Source organism: Opisthocomus hoazin, chromosome 15, assembly GCF_030867145.1.
Source record: "Opisthocomus hoazin isolate bOpiHoa1 chromosome 15, bOpiHoa1.hap1, whole genome shotgun sequence".
In the NCBI taxonomy this organism is placed as follows: Eukaryota; Metazoa; Chordata; class Aves; order Opisthocomiformes; family Opisthocomidae; genus Opisthocomus; species Opisthocomus hoazin.
Genome location: NC_134428.1, coordinates 7,076,035 through 7,100,267, shown reverse-complemented (window position 1 = coordinate 7,100,267; position 24,233 = coordinate 7,076,035). Strand labels below are relative to the sequence as shown.

Sequence of the window (24,233 nt, the reverse complement as noted above, 5' to 3'; positions counted from 1 at the left end):
CTGAAAAAATTCTGAAAATGCAACGTCAACCTGCATTCTTGTGGTTCAATTTTTGTTCTTGAATATTTGCAGGATTCTTGGTAAAATTGATCACAGCTTCTTGTATGTGCTTTACTGTATTTTGTGTCAGTTTTTCTTCTTTCTGGAAGTCGTTTTTAAGTATTCGCTCTTGTCTTTGCTTGGAGCAGGGGGCTGAGATAGATAACTTTGCTTCCAACCTGTATTGTTCAATGATTTGAAGTATGATGCAGTGTTTGTGGTAAGAAAATGTGTCATTAATACAAAAGTAACAAGAACAAAAAAATGTGTGACACACAGCTAATATAAGGAAAGATAGCATTTATCCTTTTGGTGGTATTAGTGCTCCTGCTTCATTTAGTAGCTCTCCTGACCACTTCAGTTAAATACCTGAACATACCTGTTAATGACTACAGGTTAGACAACTTGCACCTGCAGTCTTCAGAGCCAGGCATACATCTGGCTTGAGATTCAGTGCCCTTTACGTTGCTTCACTCCCTGAACATCCTCACTCACCTGCAGTAGTCACTTTTGAAATAGTTGCGTTCAAGCAGCTAGACATCCTCAGCCTTCAAATGCTGTAAATAAATGGATATAGCATCTTCCTTTCTCGTTTTCCCTGCCCTCATTTTTCTTGACCTTTTAGCTAGCTGGGACATCCATATATTCTCCCCGCCGCCCCCCAGCCAGTCGGAAATAAAGGAAGGAGTTTCACTGTCTACTGCTTCCATTCTGAAGCCTGTAATTTCTAGAATAGGATGGTGAGTTATCTGTATCATCATGTTCCCCAAAACTGGTCATCTTTTGGTTTACACCTTTCTGTGTAGATGGCATTTTAACACTCTTCAGCAGTTCAGTCCTGAAGAGACTTCACTTTGCGTAGGAACTTGCTAAGAAAGTCTGGTTTGTCAAAAACTAGTAGTCCAACTTTCAAGAAGCTATTGTATTAAAGGATTACATGGTTTACTCGTATCAACATTTGAATAGCCATACGCTGATGATTTCCTCACAAGTAGGGTGTTGGTAATGCTGCTGTTAGTACATCGTAATTTGAACTGCTTACATGGCAGCACATCAGTGTCGTTACTGTGAATGCCAGTATATGGTATAATTTCTTATTATCAAAAAAATCTTGATTTGAGTCATCACAACTATCTAGAGCAGTGTTCTTCTGTATCAGCTTCTCTGGACAGATGAGCTGCACAACCTCTTCGAAAACAGTCCGTGCAGAGAAAGGCTGTATGTCTTGGCACTGACTTGCCAGATGGTCAGATATAATATACCTGTGTGTTGCAGCCAGGGTGCCAGTGTCTTACACAGATGTCCTTTGTCTACATCTGAACTGTCGCCAGGAAGGTAGCCAGGATTGTTTTGCTCCTGTTAGAATAATTCATGATGCGCGTGGCCTTTGCATGACTCTAGTAAAAGACAGACCGCCGGGAACTGTCCTGGAATCTACATGCAGTCTGCTGACTATGTGTTTAGCACCTTGGTTTGGACTACTGATTTAATGTATCTGAAAGCATGATGTTATCTTAAAACTTGGTTGCTCTATCAAAATGAACACAAAAGTAATTTGGGATAGTGCTTGGATTCTCTTAGCGATCTGGTTTTACAGTTCCACATTCAGAATTTTGGGATTTCTCTCCTATTTTGTGACAACACATGCAAGCAAGAGAAGCAGCTGGTTGTATGAAGCTAAGGTAGAAAGATGGTTTTATTTTGGTTTGTTATTATGAAGGAGGAAAGCAGTCAAAATTCAATCAGTGAAATTTATGACTGTGTTTTGAAGAGGTCTGTATGAAAATGACATTGAATTTCAGTGCAAAAGTTAGTTTAGGACAGGTGATGTAATATTAAAAATGTGTTCTCTAGAACAGTCTGAGAATTTGTGTAAATTTTGCTCTTATGTGTGAATATTAAGATTCTGAGCTTAACTTGCTAAAAAAATCCATAGGGTGCTTAGATTTTGGTTTGTGGGGTTGGTTGGTTGGTTTGTGTTTTTTAATTTCTGTTCCTGCTGGGTTATGAGAGATCTTTGTTAGTGGAATCCTTAACTGTTCTAATACAGAGCTTGATTTCTTTACTATCTGTCTGAAAAATCAGATTATCAACTGAACACTAATACTTGGCCTTAAGGAAAAGGGTTTTTCATTATTTTTTTCTGAAAGTCTCCATAAGCTTTCTTAGACCTAGTTGTGAAGCAGCTTGTAGGTTTTAGATAAACTTAAGGTGTGTCCTCACTGGGGAGGGAGGGTTTCTTACTAAGCTGGCATGTAGTAAAATCCTATGAATATAAAGCAAGTGCTGGTTTTTTTCTGTGGCTTTTACAAAGCTGTGTTAAAACTATTAAAGCTGCTCTTACATTGGTGCATTTTTAAAAACTGGGCATACATCTCTGTCCACTGGTGAAGTTAGGGCATAGGCTATGAAGCGGTGCAGAGACAAGAAGAAAACAATTTTTGGTTTGAGTTAACTTTCAAAACAACTGCCCATATTTGTGCTTAAAGTATTTTTTGTGTGTTTTTTTGTTAACGAAGAGTCTCTTGGGCTTTTTAAATTCTGATTCACATGCTCTGTGTGTTTGACTCTGATCTTTATTTTTTACTCTGGTGTAATTCCCTTTACGCTTTCGTTTCAAAAAAGAACAAAAAATAGGCAAACATCTGTTGTGTAATTCATGGAAACTGTTGAGACTATATGGCTGTTGTGTAAATAAGTATTGAACTCGGGTATTGAAACTGCACGTACAAAAAGGTGATGGGAATCCTAAGGGGGCCTATCGTGCGTTTCTTCACTCTTCAGCCTTTCAGGAATTCCTGTGAAGGAATTTCTTCATGCCTGTAGTGGGGGAGCAACAACAAACTCGCTATACAGACCATCTAAGTTTTGTAGATAAGACACTTCTTTCAAACTGAATTTCCCTCTTCCCTCTTTGCCCTTTCTGTGCTCTGTTGTGCAAACTGTCTAATTAACCCCGTAGTCGACCTCAGCTGTCAGGTACCGGTACTGTCTTGGTTCCCAGCGCTCCAGCAGCAGAGCGGGCTGGGAGCTGCGAGTGCTGCCATGCAGAGCAACAGATTGCGGCCTCTCATCACTTCTGTGCAGGCATTTGCATCGTGTCTCAGGTAGCGGCTTCCGAGGAGCTGTCGGTTAGCTGCTGAGCCATGTCTCCTTGTGTGGAGACATCTCTCAGCTTATTCTGGGCATCTGGTAAAGGCTGCAGTTCACATAAAGATGAAGTAGTCATTACTGCTTAGCACTTGAGTTTAATGCTGTATCTTAACTGCAGTTCTTCTAATATTGATTCCCAGTTTACCAGCTATACCTGTTCTATATGTGAAAATCTTGTTTCATTCTAGTGTAAATGTAATTGTAAAGCCATTTTCTGTTGCTTCCGTAGAAGCATTCTAAACTGTTAACACTGAAGTTCCTGGCTTATACTATTTTAAAGCAATATTTTCAGAAGTTGGGCGGTAACTTAATTTGTTCTACCTGTGCAGCTCTGGTTATTGTACAACAAAAAATGCATGCGGGTAAGAAACTTGATGTAATACACAACAAACTCATCAGCTGTAGTAGAATGCTGTGTGAATGAGGCAGGCAAAGTGGATTCTGGCAGTATTCCTTTAGGACGTTAGCTGTATTTTAAAGATACCAATCACCATGTTTTAAAAGGTGTGCAATTTTGGACTCTTTATTGCGAGCATGCATACTCGTCCAGTGAATTTTACATTAAAAAAAGAAAAAATGTTTACCTCATTCAGACAAAACTCTGAATTGCATAATGTTCTTGTGTGATGGCCTACCAGTAGATAAATGCGGCATGTGTATCCATTTTTGCCTTTGGCATTGACAACAAAGATATTAAAAAAAAATGTCCTAGGGCTCAGAGGTTCCAGACTACTAAAGATAAACCACTCATCCCCCTGAGTGAATAAGGCTGCAACAACAGTTCTTGACTTGTGGTTTAAGGAGGGATAGAGGACGGAAGATGCTATGTAAGATCTTAATTGTTGCTCATTGCATGTAAATCCAAGGACTGGAAGCATTACTTGAAGATTTGGTGTAATTTAAGGCATGTTCTGACTTTAAAACTGGATTTCATACCAACTACATTTGAATCCCTCTGATATGACAAGATTCCTGTCTGAATGATTTTCACAGATGAGGATATAGAGTTTTCAAGCTGAACTTGAAATGTGTTACAGATTTTTCTAATTTGTGTTTAATTTGCCATATGTCATGTTTTTACAATAGTAGTAAACTATGTTAACTGTAAATGTTGTTAGTTACTTTCCTGACTTCCAGAAAACACAAAATTAAAAACTTTGCACATGTATTTCAATGTTTTGGAGAGAGGAGGATAAGTTACAAGGACTACTTAGAACCTTTCTCAGTTTCCCTCATTCTTCAAAGGTATTTTTTTACAATGACTGTCTTTATCTCATGGGCAGAGGTAGTAAGGTTACTTCCGTTTGCTGGATTTTGCCACAGGGACAGTGCAGAGTTTGGACTTCTTCTCATGTCCTTACGCAGTGTTGAGTCCTAGGTAGTAAGCCTTAGCTAGATTCAGAATTGTCGTCTCCCTTTTGTGTGATCCAAAGGTTCCCTAGGTGTTTCAGAACTGAAACTTAAAGGTGGTTTGCCTTGAATTATTGAGATTGCCTGACCGTCCTCCCTGCACTAGTAGTGCTGTTCCACGCAGCCGGTATGTTGCTGCAGAGTGCTGATCCACCCCAAAACTGGTAGGTACCGGTAGGTTCTTTGCGAGGTCGGTTTCTGGTCAGACCAGCTCTTTCTGTGGAGCTTCAGTAGCTACGCATGCGCTCGGGCTGACAGGAGAGAAGAGGTGACAAAGAGCGAAATGCAGCAACCCAAGGGTCTAAGAAGCGGTAGGACTGTGTGCTGTGTTGCAGGTGACTGTTTTAAAGGCATACTGCTGGCAGTCGGTTTATTTCCACACAGAGCAAATGACAAATCTGACCCTTTAAAGTCAGGCTTTTCTCCTGTTTATTTGTTTGCAGTGTACCAGTGCCTGAAATAACCTCACATAACCTGAAATTGTTTATCAGACGTAAACGGAGGGGGTGTTTATTGGTTAAAGTCTATTCTTTTTGAAAATAAGGTTCTTTATTTATTTTTTACTTGGTTTCTCTACAGTGAACTTTTTTGGAGAGTGGTTTGTATTCCTTTTCTGCTTTTGAGGGAACAGTGCACACGTCATGCGATGCAGTGTCCTCTTTCAAAGCATGTCTGCCGCCTGTGTACCGAGGTGACCAGAACTTGATAAGTGGCTGTGGTCATACCTGAACGTTGCCCGTTGATGGTGTGCCTTAGTACTGTTTAGGATCCATACACAAACTGCCTTAGTGATTCTTTTGTGTGCTAGACTCCTACAAAATTGAACAGATGGACCTTTTTAGGTTAAGTTTCCCACCTCCTCGCTGTTATTTGTGAAGAAATGTTTTTCCCTGTCTGTATGCTTGCTATGTTACAAACCAGAAAGTAATAACTGAGTTTGTTGTGAATACTGTTGACTGACAGTGTATTTCTAAGGAATTCACTAGCTCTTTGACCACTTACAGAGCTTCAGTTTCAAGGCAAGTGCATAAATACTGTCATTTAATACATTTGTCATGATGGACAAACTTCAGGAGTGAAGTCAAAAGCTCGTTGAAATGATCTCCTAATGAAAATGTTTATGCATCCCAACAATCTTCTGACGTGTTACAAAACGGAGGCTTCGGGTACATACCTAGATTCCATGCCACCTGCTTACCACACTCATGAATGCGCTGAGCTGAGCTTTTTCCAGCTCTCAAAGGGGAGTAGTCTGTCATTTCTTACAAGGAATCTCGAGGTATTCTGTTCGTATGCTTTTACTTACTGTATTAAATCATTCTCTTCCCGTGTTTTTGGGACGCTGTGGTGGGGGCTGTGTGTGATGCAGCAGAGGAGTGCAGGGAGCCGGGCTGGGAGCCGTCCCCATCCGCGCTGCTGTGCCCCTCCACCGTGTGCTGCTGGGTGCCGGCCGTGACCCGTGTTCGCCCTGCCGCCAGGCTTCTCTCTCTGGCCCTGCTCCGGCGTTTGCAGCACTGCTCTGGCTTGTAGGCAGTGAACACGCAAACAGCGCGAGAGCAGAGAGGCTGAGAATCAGGTCCTTCTCTGCGTGGTCTTGTTCTTTTGAGGGAATTTGTTTCACCTTTAAGTCCCACCGTGCAGATAGAGCAAGCAATGCTGTAGGATCTGTGTTTTCATAGTGGGACTGAAGGAGAGCTGAAGTGCAGCTAAGTAGAGGGTAAGAATTTGGTATGTGGCTGAAAAAAGTAAGATAATGAACTTGTTTCAAAGAATTATGAAGTTGAATTTATACCAAGAGAAAACTAAATAGGTTAAGGTTTTAGGGATAATTATAGAAGGCCTCTTGATCATGTGGAGTAATGTCCCAAAACATCAAATGGTGCGACTGTTAATTGGAACACATCACTCTTGTAGGTGTAATAATTAGTTATACCGCAGCATATAGTTTGGTGGCATGGTTTAGCACATGAAAAGGTTGAGTGATCTATCCAAAAAACATACCTGTGGCTTTGATATGCACGCGACTGGTGAGATTGCCGTCCGAGTAATGCGGCAGTGTGACGGTGTTCAAGAGGTCTGGCAGACTTACCCGGAGTATGAATGAGTTTGTCGTCTGTTGACCCTAATAACTACAGAAGATCTTAAGAATTTATTCTTAATAGCTTGTTTCCATTGTCTACTCGAAGCTTGCATGAAGTTGAGGCGCAGAGGCATCGTAGGTATGGCTGTAAGCTGGAGCGGGCAGAAGCGTTCTGTACAGTTGTGACACCACATGTGCGTTGTTTCTCTGGATACACTGAAACTGGTTTGACATTTGTAAATGCCAGGTAGATACTGACAGTTAAAATAGCCAGCATGCCCAAAAAGGATGGGCAGGTAAAATACTATCTATAGAAAATTTTTTTTCCTTGAAAACTTGCATCCTTCCACATCGGGGGGGGTGGGGGGTGGAAACGGAACCGTTTTTGGAACTGGTGTGTTATTTTCTCAACTTTTAGGCAGTATTCTTTAGAAGTATTTGTGCTTGGAGGCTATATTTAGTACTGTTTTCCGGGGGGGGGGGGGGGGCGGGGGGGCGTGTTTTTTCTTAAACATGCTTCTTGCGGTAAAGCTGGGAGACGATCTTTTATGCCTCAGTATGGATATTGGTTACATCAGTGTATTTTAAAAGCTAAACTTTTTTCTCTGCAGGCACAGCTGTCGAGACGTCTCCGGAGGAGCAGACAGCCTCTTGTGAAGGTAACTGGTTTTGTGTTCCAGCAGTACACGACGCAGCTGCATTAAATAAACATTGCAAAGAATCTCTTTTTTAAAAATCTCTGTGAACCTTTTCCAATCTTCCTTCTCCTTATCCTCATACTATGTAAGGCGGTGTGGTTATCTGTGGTTATTTACAATTTTATAGCCAGTCGAACAAGGCACATAAAGACCAAGTGGTTTGTTGAAGGTCGTAAAGCTTGCATGAACCAAAATTTTTTTAATTGAATCTGTATATTAAATAGCATTGGCAAGTGCCCAAACATCCAAACTATCCTTTTATTAATTTAGGCACTTCGTTTTTCTTTGTTCTTGGTACTATCATGGTAAATATGTGTAAATATTATGGTAAATATCATGGTAAATATTCCTTTTTTCTTTTTTTTTTTTTCCTCCTTCCCCTAGGTTCAAATGCTGCTGTTAACATGGAAATTTCAGAATCTGTTGGTAAGATGAGAATTGTTCCATTTCACTGTGACAGTGCTATAAAATACTACTATAGTGCTTTTGATGAATCATTGGAAACAAAACTGAAGAATACCTTACTGAGCCTTTGCATTTTTGGTCCTCACTAATTTTCATTGTGTTTTTATGCTTGGATTAGGAAAGAGGTAATTGAACACTAGTATGCATTGACAGATCCAGTTGGATCACTTGGACACTGAAAAAGCATCAGTGCTTTATTAAAAAATAGTTTCATATTGCAGAATAGTCCCACTAGTATGTGTGAAATGGCGGTTAACAAAAAAACATTAAAGTGATCAGTAATATGAGCAGTCAGGACCTGGAAATTTTATCTTTCTCCTTCTATTTGTATGGCTTGTGAGAGAACTTAAACCATTATCCATCTCCTTTACTTGCTAAACATATGGTAGCGTGTGTCTGTCTGTGGATTCAGACCAGCATGATGGTCTGAGCGGATCTTCAGATTTGTTTTTTCCTTGCAAAATTGTTGCCCTGTTAGAACAGAAGTCTTAATTCCTGTGAATCATAGTTTTCCTATGTCAGCACACAGGGTAGTTTAAAATCTCCCAGTAATAACCATTTAAGAAAAAAGCAGCAGTTACCCATTTTTATATAGGAAGACATTAACTGACTGGATAGTTGAAGTCTTTTGATTGATGTTTGGGGCAGGGGCTTTTCTCGGTAGTCATTGCTTTTAATTTCATTATCTATTTGAATATATCTAACTGGTTAATTTTTAGTGGAAAATGGAGAGACAGAAATGTCCCCCGAAGAGTCATGGGACCACAAAGAAGAAACAAGTGAGGCGGAGCTAGGAGGTGGTCCCGCAGGGGATGCAGGGCCTTCTGAAGAAAACACTCAGGAAATGATGGAAGAAGAGGAGGAAATACCAAAACCGAAATCTGTTGTAGCACCACCAGGTGCTCCTAAAAAAGAGCACGTAAATGTAGTATTCATTGGGCACGTAGGTAAGTTGGAAGTAAATGTGAAGTAATTGGATCTTTGTGTTATGTGTTATCTAGAACTCGAGGGATTAGGTGTTAATCCTGCTCTTTGTAGGGATGTGTGTATTCACCTTGTCTTGAGGTTAATAGGCGCGTTGATTCTGATGAAACTGCTCTGGAAAAATTAAAAAACTTAAAGAAGGTCTTTCAGGGGTAGAGTGCCAAGGATAAAGTCTCTGTGTTCTCCTGGGACACAACAGCGTCTGTGTTCATGATTTCTCAAGTACCTGCTCTATTGAGTGCTTAAGTGACGTTTATGATCCAAAGAACAAAATAGCAAAGCAGTGCTGCTTTTCTGCTTTTTTAAAAAATATCTTCGGAGGGTTCTTATTAATTGTTATTAAATTCAAAAATTATTGTTCAAAATATTTAAAATTGTAGAGCTATAAAAATAGATTAACGTACTTCAGGGTTAAAAAAAGCATTTATAGCAAGCTGTCCTCATCGAATAGTTTCAACAAGCTTCAGAAAAATCTTAAGTGATGTCAGATGTACAGAAGAGTTATTGAATCATGAGTTTTCCAGTAAATTCTCTATTTTCATTTGTACAATCTCTTACCACCTTAAAAGTACCATAACTTAGTCTTTGGATAAATTCAGAATGGAAAAGTAAAGAGGCAGTGGGCAGAGGTACATCCTAAAATTGAAGAGCAGCCTACAGACGTTAGGGACAAGGGAGAAAGGAAGCACGGAAGGGGCTTTTGCAAGAGCTTCCCACTCTTTTGTTGGATTGCTGCTTGCTGAGGGTTTTTTTGTTATGGATAATGCCAAGTTTATATGTATGAAAGCAGAATTTTCAAAATTCAGTGTAATTTAGTAGACAATGAATTGTTATGGAAACAAAGGAAGCTGAGAGATGCTTCAAAAAACTTAGATTACAATTATAAAATATGTATTTGGAAATAAATTAATTACCTTATTCATAATTGTTTTCTCCTTTTTCTAAGATTTTGGTTTAAATGGTGAATGACTTAATTTTTTTTCTTTTTAGATGCTGGCAAGTCAACTATTGGAGGACAAATAATGTAAGGACACTTAAATAAAATTTTTAGACTTGCTGTTCTTGTGGATTAAAAATACATTAAGTAAAATTAGTAATATTCTTGTGGCTTTAATCAGCATATATTAATATTTTTATAATAAAACGTTACACTCCCTGTCAATTTAGTTACTTATTGTCTTTGGTATTTCTTAATTCCAGCAGATCTGATCTTATAGCTATAGGAGTTTCACTTCCTTAATGGAAACAACTATGCGAAAGCATACATTATTAAATAAAAAAAATTAATTCTTGTCTTAGAACATGACTGTTTTTCATTTTAAAATGCTAGTTGAAACTGCTTTATACCATTTGTTAAACCTCGTCCTTTTATGAAGATTAAACAAAAATTTTAATATCCATATTCCCTGGTGTCACTGTCAGGCATATTTTGATTTCAGAATATGAAATTATTATAGCTAATCTTTGAAGTCTGTGTGAGAAACGGTATCTGTTTTATGAGACAAAGGTAAATAAATGCAGCTGGATCTTAATTTGTAAAAAAACAAGAAATGGAAAATAGTGCATGAAGAAATAAATGCTGTCCTGCTGATGCAAAGTATTTCTGCGATTTTAAAATAATATTCTCAGCAAAAGTGGGAGGTCTTTGTCTAGGCATTTTCATCTTGTTTTGTTTTGACCAAACTGGAATGTTGGAATTGTCATGCTACATTTAACCTTGTAGTTCTTACTAGAGCAAATTAGCATTTTATTATCTGATGTGTCCCAGTATTCTTGTACAAGGAGATGGCTGTTCTTAATACTCCTATCGATGTGTTATGTTCCTAAAGCTTTTTGTGGTCTTTCATTTTTGCAGAGTATCCCTTTGTTGTGAGGGGACGGGGAGGAAATCTGGTGCTTGTACCAGCTTTGTCATTAACCCTTTATTTGCTGTTATCGTTAATTTTCCTTATAAACTACATAGATTCATGTTATTAGAAGATCAGGTAGAAATATCTGAGGGAAAAATAGGAAAGTTTTAATATAATGAAACTGTACGCTACTCACTTCTTTTCATAACTTAAAAATCTCTCTTAAAATATTTTCATTATTCTATCTAAAAAGAATGAAACCAACACTAATTTTCTTTGCAGTTCAGAAATGTGGGAGGGGGGTGTGAAAAATTCTCCTAGCACATTTTTTTCTTAACTTTGAAATATTAGATTAGCCTCAGAAACAATCTTAACAGATGTAGTTCCTTTTCAGAACTTGCCTCTGCAGAGCATTTTACGATTAGGCTTAAAACAAGACATTCCTCGTACTTCTGCTAAAGTGGTACTGGTATACTTTGACATATCAGATAACGGTGTGGCTTTTTGTGGAGAAGAAATTCCACTGCTGCTCACATCGGGCTGTGCCAGTTTTTCAAAATAATCTGTAGAGATTGTATAAGTATTTAACTATTTGGAGCTATGTTTCTGCTTACATAACATTGCACTTCCCCCCCTTCTTAGGTATTTGACAGGAATGGTTGACAAAAGAACACTTGAAAAATACGAAAGAGAAGCTAAAGAAAAAAACAGAGAAACATGGTATGGACTTAGTGAAGATAAGTGTGCTTTTCTCTTTGCACTGTGATGAAAATGGGAAACTTTTCTTAGTCTGTCCCTGTAGCACTGGCCTCCTGCTGGAATGGGTTTCAGGTGTGGGGGGAAGAATCTTATTTTCCTCCAGTACGTCTTTAACTGAAACTATATGCAATGGTGCAATTCACATGGCAACAGGTTCTGCTACTGCAATGCTTGGGTAAAGCTAGTTGGTAAAAAGGAGTACAAAGCAGACACTTTTCTCAGCTGCTCTTGACTTCATTCTGTCTGTATGTCTTTCACCTGTAAACAGCAGACAGGTATCGAAGGGACAGAGATAAAAGCTGTTAGTTTGGCAGGCATGAGGAGAGAGTGAGTGAATAGTTTTGGCTGCCACTCATTTTTATACAAAAATACAAAAATAGATAGGGTCTGCAGTTTTTAAGCTTCCTCCAGACAAGAAGAGGCTGCTGTCATGTGTGGATTTTTTACAGGCCTCCTGTTTATTTTGGGTTTTGTTGTTGTCTTTTGGTTGGTTTTTGGTTTTGTGTGTGCGTCTGTGTATATGCAGCACATATAGCAGCCTGCTTCCTCTTTCAAACAACTCCTGGAAAATTGGTTTTTCTTTTTGGAAGCTTCCAATTTTTTGGCTGTGGTGGAGGAAGATAAGTATTCGAAGGGCTCTGGAAAAGGAGCAGCTAAAGACTTCCTCAGGGGCAGAGCAGCAATGGAATGCTGAAGGGGCGGGCATTGACCTGAACTAATTGTTTTATATGTGAGAGGCGGGGATGGAAAGGGTGACGTACATTCTTTCTATCAAGCAAGCATCACCCCACTGTTGGGAGTTGACCACGGTGATAAATATTTCAGGACCTTCCTCAAAAACTATGGACAGCATGAAAAACAGATTTTCCCTTCCCCCTCCTCTTTTAGAGAGTGAGTTGCAGGAAGTGCCTCCTTGAATGCTATTTTTATTCTTTAAAATATGTCATGATACACAACAAAGTATGATGTACCTCTGTGTCATTATCGAAGATCTTGTTAGCTCACCTCATGTGTTGAGAGTCTCTAAATTGCAGCAGCTTTACTTTGTGATTCAGAAAATTCCACCCTGTAGTGCAGAGTTGACATTTCAGTCAGAAATGCTACTTTCCCTAGAAAGCCCTATGTGCAAAAATGACTTTCCATCCAGCTACCACTCCTGAATTCCTGCTTAACTCTGGTTAGCTGGGTAAAACCCGACCTTTGGCTTGGCTGAAACCTTACAGAAACACAGGCCGTGGTGGATTATGACACGTAGGAGCACACATACAGTTACAAACCAAAAGCTGTCTAGAGTGCTATCTAGATCTCGATCAGTAACAACCAGCTACTACCTGGGGAAGACCGACTATGTATCCATAATTCATGATGTTTAGTGCTTTCTCTGACTCAGGAACCTCTTGAGCGGGAAAGGGCATCTTTGTATTGATTAGTCCCTGATGCTCCCTCCCTCATCACTGGTCAGCTGAGTTAGCAGTGTCTCCTCAGACATTATCCAGTCAATGCAAAAGACAAGCTAAAGGTCTTTGTAAGCTGCTGTTAATGGTGAAAAATATTGGTATGTTAAGCCAGTTCAGTTTAGTTATTGCTACTTTTCTTCTCCTTAGTGATAGTATTCATTTTTTTCCTCTCTATTCGCCGATTTTCACAAAACCTGAAGGAGCCAGATAATATTTTTTTTTTTTTAAATTTCAGTTCATCTGTCTAACTTCAATCTAACTTGTCAGTGGCCGATGGGATAAAGTATAAATGGGAGGGGACAACGGTTGATGTGATCAGAATATCAAAGATAGGGTGAATAAAGGTGGCGTCTATTTCATAGCCAACTTCTGCTTAATATGTGCAGATAAAAGAGAACTTGTAATAGTAGTTCTCATAATTATGAATATGTGCAAATGGGAACTAATTTTTTTTTTTAGTTAATTATGCTGAGTAAGGGGGCTTGTTTTGTATTTGATCCAGAGGTGTTTTTCAAACTGAGGCAAAGTTTAATGTATTTGGGGTTAGATCGTGCTTGGAGAACTTAGTAACTGAAAATCACTTCTTTAGAAATGTGTGCTTCTAGGTATGTGGAGGAGAGCTGGCGCGGGGAGCTGCAGCTCGCTGTGTGTACACAAAACGTGCAATAGGAACTCACCATTGGTCGTGGAAGTGCTCCAGTTCAGTCGTGCTGAGGTGGTGAGAACAGTTGAGCAGAAAAAGAAGACTTTATGATGAACAAATCGCCATACATAAATCTAGTAAAAATTGATACAAAAATAGAATATTTGGGTTGGTTGTTTTTTTAGGTACCTTTCATGGGCCTTAGACACAAACCAAGAAGAACGAGACAAAGGTAAAACAGTAGAAGTGGGTCGTGCCTATTTTGAAACTGAGAAGAAACACTTCACTATTCTAGATGCTCCTGGACATAAGAGCTTTGTTCCAAATATGATTGGTGGGGCTTCTCAAGCTGATCTTGCTGTGCTGGTAAGGACAAATCAGATTCTTGTATTTTCGATATACTGTAGAATTAAGCTTTTGATTTTTTTTTTTTTTGTTTGCTTGTTTACTCTTTTGGTTAGTTACAGTGGGGAAGCTTTTCAAATCTTAAGTCTACCACGTTGAGTGGTTTTTGGAGTAACTTAACAGCTTCATAAAATGGTCTACAGGTGTCATGTGATTTTTATATATGTTAGTACAGAAACTAATGGGTAATATTGAGGATATACCAGTGCGTTTTGAAAGCTTTATAACGGTTTTGAGTACTCAGTTATTTTTGAATAAGGCAGTATTACCCATTGTCGATTGTTCTGGTGAGAGAATTGCAGAACTTTTTATTAAAATGTATATTTTTAATTAGGTTATTTCTGCAAGAAAAGGAGAGTTTGAAACTGGATTTGAGAAAGGTGGACAAACAAGAGAACATGCCATGTTAGCAAAAACAGCAGGTGTAAAACATTTAATAGTTCTTATTAATAAAATGGATGATCCAACTGTAAACTGGAGTAATGAAAGGTGAGTTTAATATTTTTAAAAATCAGTCTTGATTTAAAGATACTGAAGTAAAAGAATTCCTAACTAAAATAGTTTTTTGCATTCTGTTTTTGCTGAAAGAATGGTAGACTGGTGGACTAAAGATAGAAGTTACCAAAATTGCAGGAAAAACACAAGCACAGTGCCTAGGACAGTGCCTCTCCACGAAGCTGGAAGTTCCACACTAAAACAGGGATCTAAACCTGTAAAACAGTCGCTTTCAGCTGTTTGGATCCGTGCAGCCATATCTAGCAAATTGGTGCATTCTAACATAGCTTAATTGCTGACTTGGAAACTTTGCACTGAACCTGAAAGCAAGCGACTGTTCTCGGTCATTTAGTTTGCCAGGTTCTTGATTGCTTGGATACGTTTCTGCGCAACTGCTAGCTCAGATTTGGTGAGAACAGCATTATCCTGTTCACTTAGGTGTTCGCCCTGTATTATTTGGAGTTGCACTTTTATGATAAGCTGAATTGAAGAAGTAAATAATGTATTAAAGTGGTTCATGATTATGGTCCAAGGAGGGAGGGAATCTTGCAAGGAGATAGGCTAGATAAAAATAACTAGAAAGTCAATATGTAGTATTTAAATAACAAATATAAAGGATAAAGTTGTTATTTTCTGCCTTAAAGCTCGAATGTTACTGAAGCGTTTTAATTTTCCTAAGTGTCAAAACTTAGGTCTTTTTATGGCTTCTGTCACGTCTGTCTTCTCGCTCCTTTTAAGCTGGATGCTAAAAAGTGTAACTTAGCCTTCCCTAGAGATACTTTAGTAATGAGGGGATGTGGTTTTCTACAGCATAATAAGAAGAGTTGTCGGAAAACTTGCTGTGCTGGCAAGAATAGTGAAAGTTTGTGTGGAAAGCTGTGAGGGACTATGCGGCCTTACAACGCCAGCCTAGTTTACTCAGAGAATAAGGCATGCCCGAGGGTGCTGTCTTGGTCCTGCCCCGACCTGCTGACGTTACTGAGTTCAGCTGGCACCGGGGGAAGAAGTGTAACAGAAACAAATAGCATTAGGTCTTTGGAGGAGACCAAACCACCGCTCAAGCGAACGCCTGCAGCATGACCTCAGCAGCTGTCTGCTTGGGCCGTCCTGCTCTCTTGGCCTGGATCTCTTGCTCTGAAAGCAGATACAGCAGATGCTGCTGCTTACCCAGCCCAGTAATTGAGGTGCACGGAGAAAACTGTTGATGCTTTACGGAGCAGAGTAGCGAGGGGGAACAGATGATACCAAGTTGTGTGGAAGATTGGGGAGAAGCTGCAGATGGGCCACAGAGCTTTATTAGGTTTGCTTGCTGCTCACAGAATAACTGATGAAAATTAAATGTCTGTGGGCTTCTTGTTGTTTTTTTTAAAGCACGGTATTATGTCATGGTGGAATAATTAAAACTTACCTTGATCTACTTTTCGTTTTAATAGATATGAGGAATGTAAAGAGAAACTGGTGCCATTTTTGAAGAAAGTTGGTTTCAATCCCAAGAAGGATATTCATTTCATGCCCTGCTCAGGACTGACTGGAGCAAACCTTAAAGAACAGTCAGAATTCTGTCCTTGGTACATGTATGTATCTTAAATTGACCTACTTGCGTATCTTCTGTATTTCAGTACACGTAAATGCTACAGTGAGGCTAGGAGGAAGTATAGCATGGTAGATTGTGGCTGTGTTCTAACGTGCTTGAGGAAATACAGTCAGGGCAGCAGGGACACATCCATGCAGTGAGCCAAGTAAAAGCGTTTTCTAGCTACAGAGGATTAACGTTAGCAGACTCCGTAACGGTATCAGGAGAATTCTTTGGCTTTGTGAGTTTGAGTGCCATACGAGCCCTTGTGTCCAGTGCTGCTGCAGTTGACGTTGCTAGAGTGAGTAGTTGTTTGATGGGAACAGCATGCTTGAAGCTGTGTTGCAATTAGTGACAAGCCCTGTCCCTCAGTGGATGTCACGTTTTCCAGTATTGTTCATGGCAGTTAAAACACATTAATGAAAATCATGTTTGGACCTAGCTTCTGATTTTGTATTTCCAAAACGTATTGCACTTCTAGCAAGACTCTCAAAGGAATAGCTAACTTGTGCAAAATATGCCTGTAACGTAGCTTAAAAACTCTGTGCACTTCCTGGGTATTAATGTGTTAGCTGGAGTAAAACGGACACTAATGACGGGATGTTACGATAAAGATTTGACTGTCTTAGAGGTCACTGTTCTTAATGATGACGGAAGGAAAATCCTTCCTTTTGTTGGACTGCATTTATCAATTCTAAGTAACTTTTAAATAGAAGGGTGCTCACGAAATTGAAACAAATGCCTTCTGCTCTTTTAGTGGATTACCATTTATTCCATACCTGGATAATTTGCCAAACTTCAACCGGTCAGTTGATGGACCAATCAGGCTGCCAATTGTGGATAAATATAAGGTACAAATTAGAATAATAGGATTGAAAGTATAAATGGACTGTTTCCAGAAAGCAGTAAATGGACTATTTACTGTATTTTTAGAGCATATCTTTTTTCTTTGATATGTCTACATTTCCAACTGTAGAAGAGAGGTGGGGAGGGGAAGTAAGTAATTTCGGCATTACATGAGACTCTTAAAATCTGTAATCTTTCATCAGAACAGTTTCCAAAACATTAAGTGTAGCAGTGCTAAGTAACTTGATAGGCTTGAGTCGTCATACTTAGAGTTGAATCATAAATAGAGCAGACCCTTCAGAAAAATGTTTTCAATTTTTATGTAATAATTTCTTTTTGTGAAGGATATGGGCACTGTGGTCCTTGGGAAGCTGGAGTCGGGCTCTATTTGCAAAGGACAACAGCTTGTGATGATGCCAAACAAGGTATGGTAAGGTTTAGATACAAAAAAAAAAAAAAAAAAAAAAGTAACTACCCTAAAAAAGAGCTTGATTCTTGAAGATACTCATTATTTCAAATGAGAAAATTCTCTACTGCTCAGTTGAACACAACTAAGCTTCCATGTTTTACATGGGTGATGTTTCCAGGGTGTGGGGGGGGGGGGGGGTAGTTTGCTTCCTTAGCACTCGCAACTCGGGTTGTCCGTCCATAGTAAACTCAGTTGCTGGGCTACAAATCATCATAGTTTATTTGAACTGTGTTTTACTTTGCATTTATACAGTAGGCCCACGGAACTTTTTTCCTGATGTGGGTTAATACTGCTCAAAATCTTCCTTCTTTTTTTCCTTTTTTTTTCCTTTTCCCTTCTCCAAAGGGAAATCGGAAAAAACTTAAAGGATGCGAACAGTACACGGTGTGTTGCAGCGAAAGAGCTAACGTTTGCTTTAGTTAAGAATAGGTTGATTGTGCAGGTAGGTAGCTGTTCCATAATGTAAGGTCACTTTGGAGCCATTCTGCTGCCCTGAAGAATGAGAAAATATAAAACTGAAGGACATGAAAACATAGCTGGGGAGAGGCAGCGGATGAGCATAGTGTACTCAGCTAGTGGCGGGGTGTGTTTCCATTGGTTTCTTACAAAAACAGTTCAGAAATTTTATTTTTATCTATTCATGTCACTTTGATTTAAGCTGACCCACTTTTTCTAATTGTGTAGGCTGAGGTAGCTTGCTAGGAAATGTCTCAATACCAAAATGTACAATAAATCTACAGCTTACTGAAAGTTTGTATTTCCAGTTACTTTGCCAGCTAACGAGGATTGAACTAAAACTTCAGAACAGAAAAAAAACTAACAGAACAATAGACCTCTTTCTGAAACTGCTCCTTTTTAAACTTTTCTGCCTTTCAAATATTTATTTTCTGTTGGTATCTAGTTACTGTGTAAAGATGGAAAAATCAGAAGAGGGGTTACAACATACAGGAACGTTAGGAGATACATTTTGGTGTTTGCCTGGAGAGCATTCATTAACACACATTTGGTATTTTTATCATCTTCTCCAGAAAATCTTGTAGAACTTGGGGATTCTAGCATTTCCTGGATTGCGTTAATATTCAGACTGTTATACTTTGAAAGCAATGAGTCTATACACAATGTGGCTTTTGTATTCTTCTTGGATAATACGCATCCATTGTATTGCTCATCTCTTTAGAAGTTTTAACCTCATTTCACTTTGAGAAATAGTGGATTTTTTTGAAATTTGTGTTCCATTGAATATATACTATAGAATTACATTAAAAGATACTTGACAAGATATGCTCTTTTAACTATTAGTAACTCATCATTCCAATACTTTAAATGTTCTGAAGCTTGCAGAACTGCCTATAATGAATTTAAACTCTAATGGAATTTATTGAAATCCTGTTGTATTAAAATGCTTTTATACCAGACTAAAATATTCACAATAGAAAACTGCATTTTTGCTTTCTTTAAGCACAACGTGGAAGTTCTTGGAATCCTTTCTGATGATGTAGAAACTGATTCGGTAGCCCCAGGTGAAAATCTAAAGATCAGACTGAAGGGAATTGAAGAGGAAGAGATCCTTCCAGGATTTATTCTCTGTGACCCCAACAACCTGTGTCATTCTGGACGCACATTTGATGCCCAGGTAGAATAACTAGCATTTAATTGCTGTATAGATGGGTAAAAAGCATTGAAATATTTTGCTTGTGTTTCACCAAATCTGAACTTCAGTGGTTTGAAGGTTCAGTTCAGATTTCTTATTCACTATCATATGTCTATATTGACAATAACATACACACCTAACACTCTGACGTCGTTAATTTGAGGTTTTGAACATGGCTTCTCAAGGTTGTTTTAGATACCTGTAATCGTGAAAGCAAGATCTTGTCGGGCCATTCTTCAATTTTATACTTTCATATTATAAACAACTTAATCACAAATTTTGTCTCATTCACAAAAATTTGTTGTGTGTGTATTGTTCAACTATGAATTTTAATACAGTTCTGTAATTGGTTATTCTTTGCTCTTTTATAATTGAAATGAGGAAAAATGCACTTATTTTTAATTGTTTTGCAGATAGTGATAATTGAGCACAAATCCATTATCTGCCCAGGTTATAATGCTGTGCTGCACATCCACACCTGCATTGAAGAAGTTGAGATAACAGTAAGTGTGCTGTTGAGCTGTGGTGTGAACATAGACAACCCACTTGTCGAGGTGAGGAGTTCTGTCCTGACGTACCTCTGTAGAGCAGCTGACGAACCCTGGGTCAGTGCGGTCACTGTTAGCATAAGCTTGCTGAAGAGATCTGTAAGTCGCGATTGACTCTCTCGTGCACTGAATCTTAGCAGCTGGGAGGGTTTTTTATTTATTTCAAAGTATTTGCTTTCTTAGACCACTTCAGTTTTGTTTGTAAAGAAAAAATAACCTTTGTTTTAGCACTCACAGCTATTATTTTTTTTTTCTTATACAGGCCTTAATCTGCTTGGTAGACAAAAAAACAGGAGAAAAAAGTAAGACACGGCCCCGTTTTGTGAAACAAGATCAAGTATGCATTGCCCGTTTAAGGACAGCAGGAACCATCTGCCTTGAGACGTTCAAAGATTTCCCTCAGATGGGTCGCTTTACCTTGAGAGATGAGGGTAAGACTGCTTGATCAACAGTTACTAACTGCTGCAGAAATACAGGTATTTGAAATAGGGGGTTGTGCGTGGCAATGAGGTATTAGAATGCTGGTATCCAGTGGAAATCACCATCTGGGTAACAATGGAAAAGTGAATCGAAGCAAACTGTTGTCATTGTGAAGAGTTCTTGCTAGTAACAAACGCGGTGGTTTATTTCGGGGAAATAACGTACAAAAATGTGCACTGTGAAACAAAAGGTTGAATCTGAAAAATGACCAGCACTGTTTTCTTAATGGAATGTCCACCTCCAGTATGAATACCATGGTTTCTGTATTTAAAGTTTGAAAAGATGTGGGTGGTTGTATCTTGGGCTTCAACTCGTGCTCGCCCTGGTAAAACACGTAGATTTGAGGGAGGTCTTTAAAATAAGTTCTCTTTAGGAGCAGTAAACAGATCTGGTAGAAGTTATTCTGCCGTGCCTTCTCCTTAGACAAATGTAGAGCAGGCTCTCCACAATCCGCATTGTGCTCTTTACTGTGAGAATAGCGGTTTTGCTGTTTTTAAGATGTTATTGTGCTTTTACAACACACTGGTGCTTTCGTTCCGCAGTACAGCAGTGCGTTCTCTGTATTGTTTCTAATGGTCTGGAGAGCCTGTATTTTTGGGAAAGTTCTCATATTCTTGGAGGCTCACGCATTCTTCTCGCAATACGTGTAACTCCGCTGTCTGTCTGCTTGGTTTAGGTAAGACCATTGCAATTGGAAAAGTTCTGAAACTGGTTCCAGAGAAGGACTAAGCGTTTTTCTCAATGACCCCCGCACAATACTGTGAGGAGAATCGACTCTGCAAAAGCCTACTTCACACCGCCTTCTTATTTTCTGCCCATTGAGAAACTTCTCCCCATATTTTGCAAAGACAAATTTCACAGCAAAGGTCCACATTACGTCAGCTTTCTCATATTGAGAGCTCTGCTATGCCACTGTTGAATTTTCCCAAAAAGAATTTTTTTTTTCTCCCAAATTCTGCTTCCTTGGAAAGAATCGGCAATAGCTTTGTAAGTGATGTGGACATAATTGCCTATAATTATGAAAATCTAAAGGATTTTTAATGTTTAATTTCCCCCAGCATATATATTAAGACCTCTTTTTTCCAGGCAGATCATTCAGACTGTGCGAGTGTGTGTGCACATGTTAAAAAGATGACTACCATGTTAATAAACTATTCAATTTGAAATCTTTTTCGGTATTTGAATTGCTTTTGAATAATGTTTTTTATCCGGATGTAACGCAGTTGCATTAGCTTTTTAACTGCCCGGTAGCCTGGATATTTGGTTACTGGGACTTTTCTAAACTCCTCGGCCTCCCCACACACACAGTTTTAAGTGAGGCAATTGGGCACTCGACCAAGTTTGTATTAAAATAATTAGGTTTGCCCCTTCCCTTTGTTGAATGCATTCTTAAAAGTAAAACAACTTTCATGCAGATGTGGCACCTTCATTAGCTTTACATTTGTTAATATCTTCAGCATTGACTTAACATCGTTACTAGACACAGTAAGTCGATTTTGAAGGCTAGAACTGCATATTGTGTCTTTATAAAAATTCAGCATTATCAAATTCCTAACTGCAGAAAATGCTAACAACCAGTAAATCAGTGAAACTTGCAAAAAGAAGAGAATTTGTGGCAATAGTGCCTATTAGTATTTATAAGAGCTGCATTTTGTGGGAGAACTGGGCCAATTAAAAAGTGCCAGTTGTAAGGTGCTCAGTTCACCCTGTCTTTAATTTAGAGGGCTGGGCCATCCCTGCTGTTCTAAAGATCAGTCTGAACTGAGAGGGAGAAAGACTATTTAAACCCCTAAGAGTTTGCACATACCGAAATATGGGAGGGTCAGAATCAAGCACAGTCTGTAAATTTTTGCATATCGAAAAGCAGTGTAAGCTTATGAGGCCAGTCAAGTTTTTTGAGGAATTTTTCTTGAGGGTTTTTCTTGAGGAATTAAAACTGGTTCAGAATAAAGCTTACACAGTACAACTTGAAGGAGCTGCATAACAAAACCCTGTTTAGCTGCACTTTGAGAATGGTCTGTCTACCGTTGCTGTCCTGATTCCAACAATTGGGATGACGGCTAATGGGTGTTTTTTCATTTCCCAGAGTATTAGCAGTAAGTGTCAACGGAGCTTCTTCAGAAGGTCTCAGACTAAACATTGTCAGTTGTACAATTGTGGCGAGCCCATCTCCTCCCCCAAAAGTTTACAGTCTAGTGACTGTGTCTGAATTCACAGATAACTCAAAACTGAAACAGATTTACCATTTTTTGGGTTTTTGTTTTGTTTGTTTCTTTGTAACTGTGGAACTCCCATTCATTTCACTTACAGCTACATTGTATGGACAGAAGAAGTTATTGTCCTTCAGTTTCATATGACTACACTTGTAGCTACCGTAATGCATGGAATTTAAATAAATTTTATTATGTCTGCAAATCTCTGGGCTTTTATTTTTTTGGTAAATCAGAGTTTAAAAGTAACTTTTTTTTTTTTCCTACCAAGCAAACAAAACCCACAGTTCCTTGGATCTTAAACTAATGAAGAAATTAAAAGCCAAGGAAACTTGCTGTCTGTTCATATTCTGGATTGATTTAAGATTTCCACCTGTCTGACTGCTTTCTTGAAGTAAGCTCATGGATTTGAAAGTTGCAAAGACCGTTAGTGGAGAATACTTAGCTAGATTCACAAATTGTTAGAACTTTTAAAACTTTTTTAAAAAAAAAAAAAAAGCATTGAAATGCATCTCAAGACTACATGATGCTCCAGTAGAATTTTTCTACTTTTGGTTAAACTTAATGAGGGATTCTAAAACTTCATTATTTTGAGGCTGGACTGAGTATTTATTATAAAACTGGAAAACCATCTGGTGGGTTGAAGTACCAGTAGATAGAAAGTGTGAGCATTTCCATTACTCATGCCACATAGTGCATTGGATTGCCATTTCCGTAAATCCCCTTAAGGTCACCTTTTCTATAAAGGGAGGCTAAATTATTTCAAGTTCAGTGACGGAATGTACATTATGCAATTAAAGATATTGCTAACTTGTAGGAGGTTCTTATTTGGGTATAAAATATTTGCATTCTATAACATACTGATATGAAAACACAAGGTGTAAATCTACACTAATTGGCTGCATTTTGGGTAGAAGAGCTGAAAGTGCATTCTATTTGAATAGTGCTCAGATTACATCTCAACTTTTTCATTTCATCTCCATTCTACATTTTCTAGTCCCATTTTTGCTACTGTTGAGTACAGCTAAATCTAGGTGAAAAAAAAATGTGGCTTTGTTGGAAATAAACACTTATTTGCTGATTCACTGATGTAATAAACTTTTTTTAAATGACCGTTTTGAATACTTCTTTTGTGAAAACATGTGGGATGCTGCTTTGAAGATGAAAAAAATAAAGGAGCTGTGCAACCACAACAGCTGAAAGGAATGAAACAAAAGAAAAGAGAGGGAAGTAGAAGTTGGACGGAAGCTGCGGGAACCCCAGGAGCACGGCCAGCGTTACTGTGCCAGCGAGTGACGTGGGCAGCGCGTTCCTGGGTCCTGGCGTCGGGGCGGCTCGCTGGCACCACGGCAAGTGCGTTTCTGCAGAGAGGAGGGGTTCAGGGTTCCCCCTCTACCATGGCACTTGCAGCTGGCTGTCTGCTTGTCTGTGCAGCGTGGCGCTGATGGGTGCCGTGCCCATCCCCGCTGCTGCCCCAGGTCTGTCGCGTGGCTACGGCTGAAGCGTATAGCAGTGGTATAACCTGTGACAGCACAGTCTGTCAGTTAAGACCTCGTATGTCCGTGAACTGAAAGCCTTGGTATATGTCACAATAACTAAATGTTGGGGGAAAAACATCTGAACATGCAGCAGTACTAATTGCTTTGCAACAGGCCCATTCTGACTTGTTAAGCCTGCTACATGGAGCGGTGCGTACGCCCATCCGTTGACGTTGCCATCAGCTGCCGACTCGAAACCTTCCCAGCTGCCTGGGTCACCTGCGCAGGCGGTCGGGAACTGGCACGCAAACGTGACGGCGCCAGCTTCCTGAGATGCTTACTCTGGTAGTGAGGTGTGTGCTTGAGCAACGAGCCACTGACGACGATGTATTGCGCTGTAAGGAACAACGGCTGCTTCAAGGAGGTTTATCCATGGCGATGTTTGCTGGTCAGGAGTTTTATGCCCCTTGACAGATTTTTTTCAGCGGTATAAAAAGTCCAGTGAAAATTACTCGGTGAAGAACCTCCATTTTAGACTAC

At 39.2% G+C, this 24,233-nt stretch overlaps 1 protein-coding gene across 2 annotated transcripts in view; it reads left to right on the top strand.

The window, feature by feature from the left end:
- Positions 1 to 22,420, top strand: part of GSPT1 (G1 to S phase transition 1) — a 53,638-nt gene extending 31,218 nt beyond the window's left edge. For both annotated transcript variants that reach the window (XM_075436093.1, XM_075436091.1), the window contains exons 2-15: positions 7,294 to 7,341; positions 7,765 to 7,806; positions 8,565 to 8,792; positions 9,820 to 9,853; positions 11,322 to 11,399; positions 13,724 to 13,904; positions 14,278 to 14,432; positions 15,872 to 16,012; positions 16,769 to 16,862; positions 17,202 to 17,282; positions 18,786 to 18,959; positions 19,391 to 19,480; positions 19,788 to 19,956; positions 20,682 to 22,420. In XM_075436093.1, the coding sequence (XP_075292208.1) occupies positions 7,785 to 7,806; positions 8,565 to 8,792; positions 9,820 to 9,853; positions 11,322 to 11,399; positions 13,724 to 13,904; positions 14,278 to 14,432; positions 15,872 to 16,012; positions 16,769 to 16,862; positions 17,202 to 17,282; positions 18,786 to 18,959; positions 19,391 to 19,480; positions 19,788 to 19,956; positions 20,682 to 20,734 (1,500 nt within the window). In that variant the 5' untranslated portion in view covers positions 7,294 to 7,341; positions 7,765 to 7,784 and the 3' untranslated portion in view covers positions 20,735 to 22,420. The remainder of the gene's footprint in view (positions 1 to 7,293; positions 7,342 to 7,764; positions 7,807 to 8,564; positions 8,793 to 9,819; positions 9,854 to 11,321; positions 11,400 to 13,723; positions 13,905 to 14,277; positions 14,433 to 15,871; positions 16,013 to 16,768; positions 16,863 to 17,201; positions 17,283 to 18,785; positions 18,960 to 19,390; positions 19,481 to 19,787; positions 19,957 to 20,681) is intronic.
- Positions 22,421 to 24,233: the final 1,813 nt, after the last annotated feature.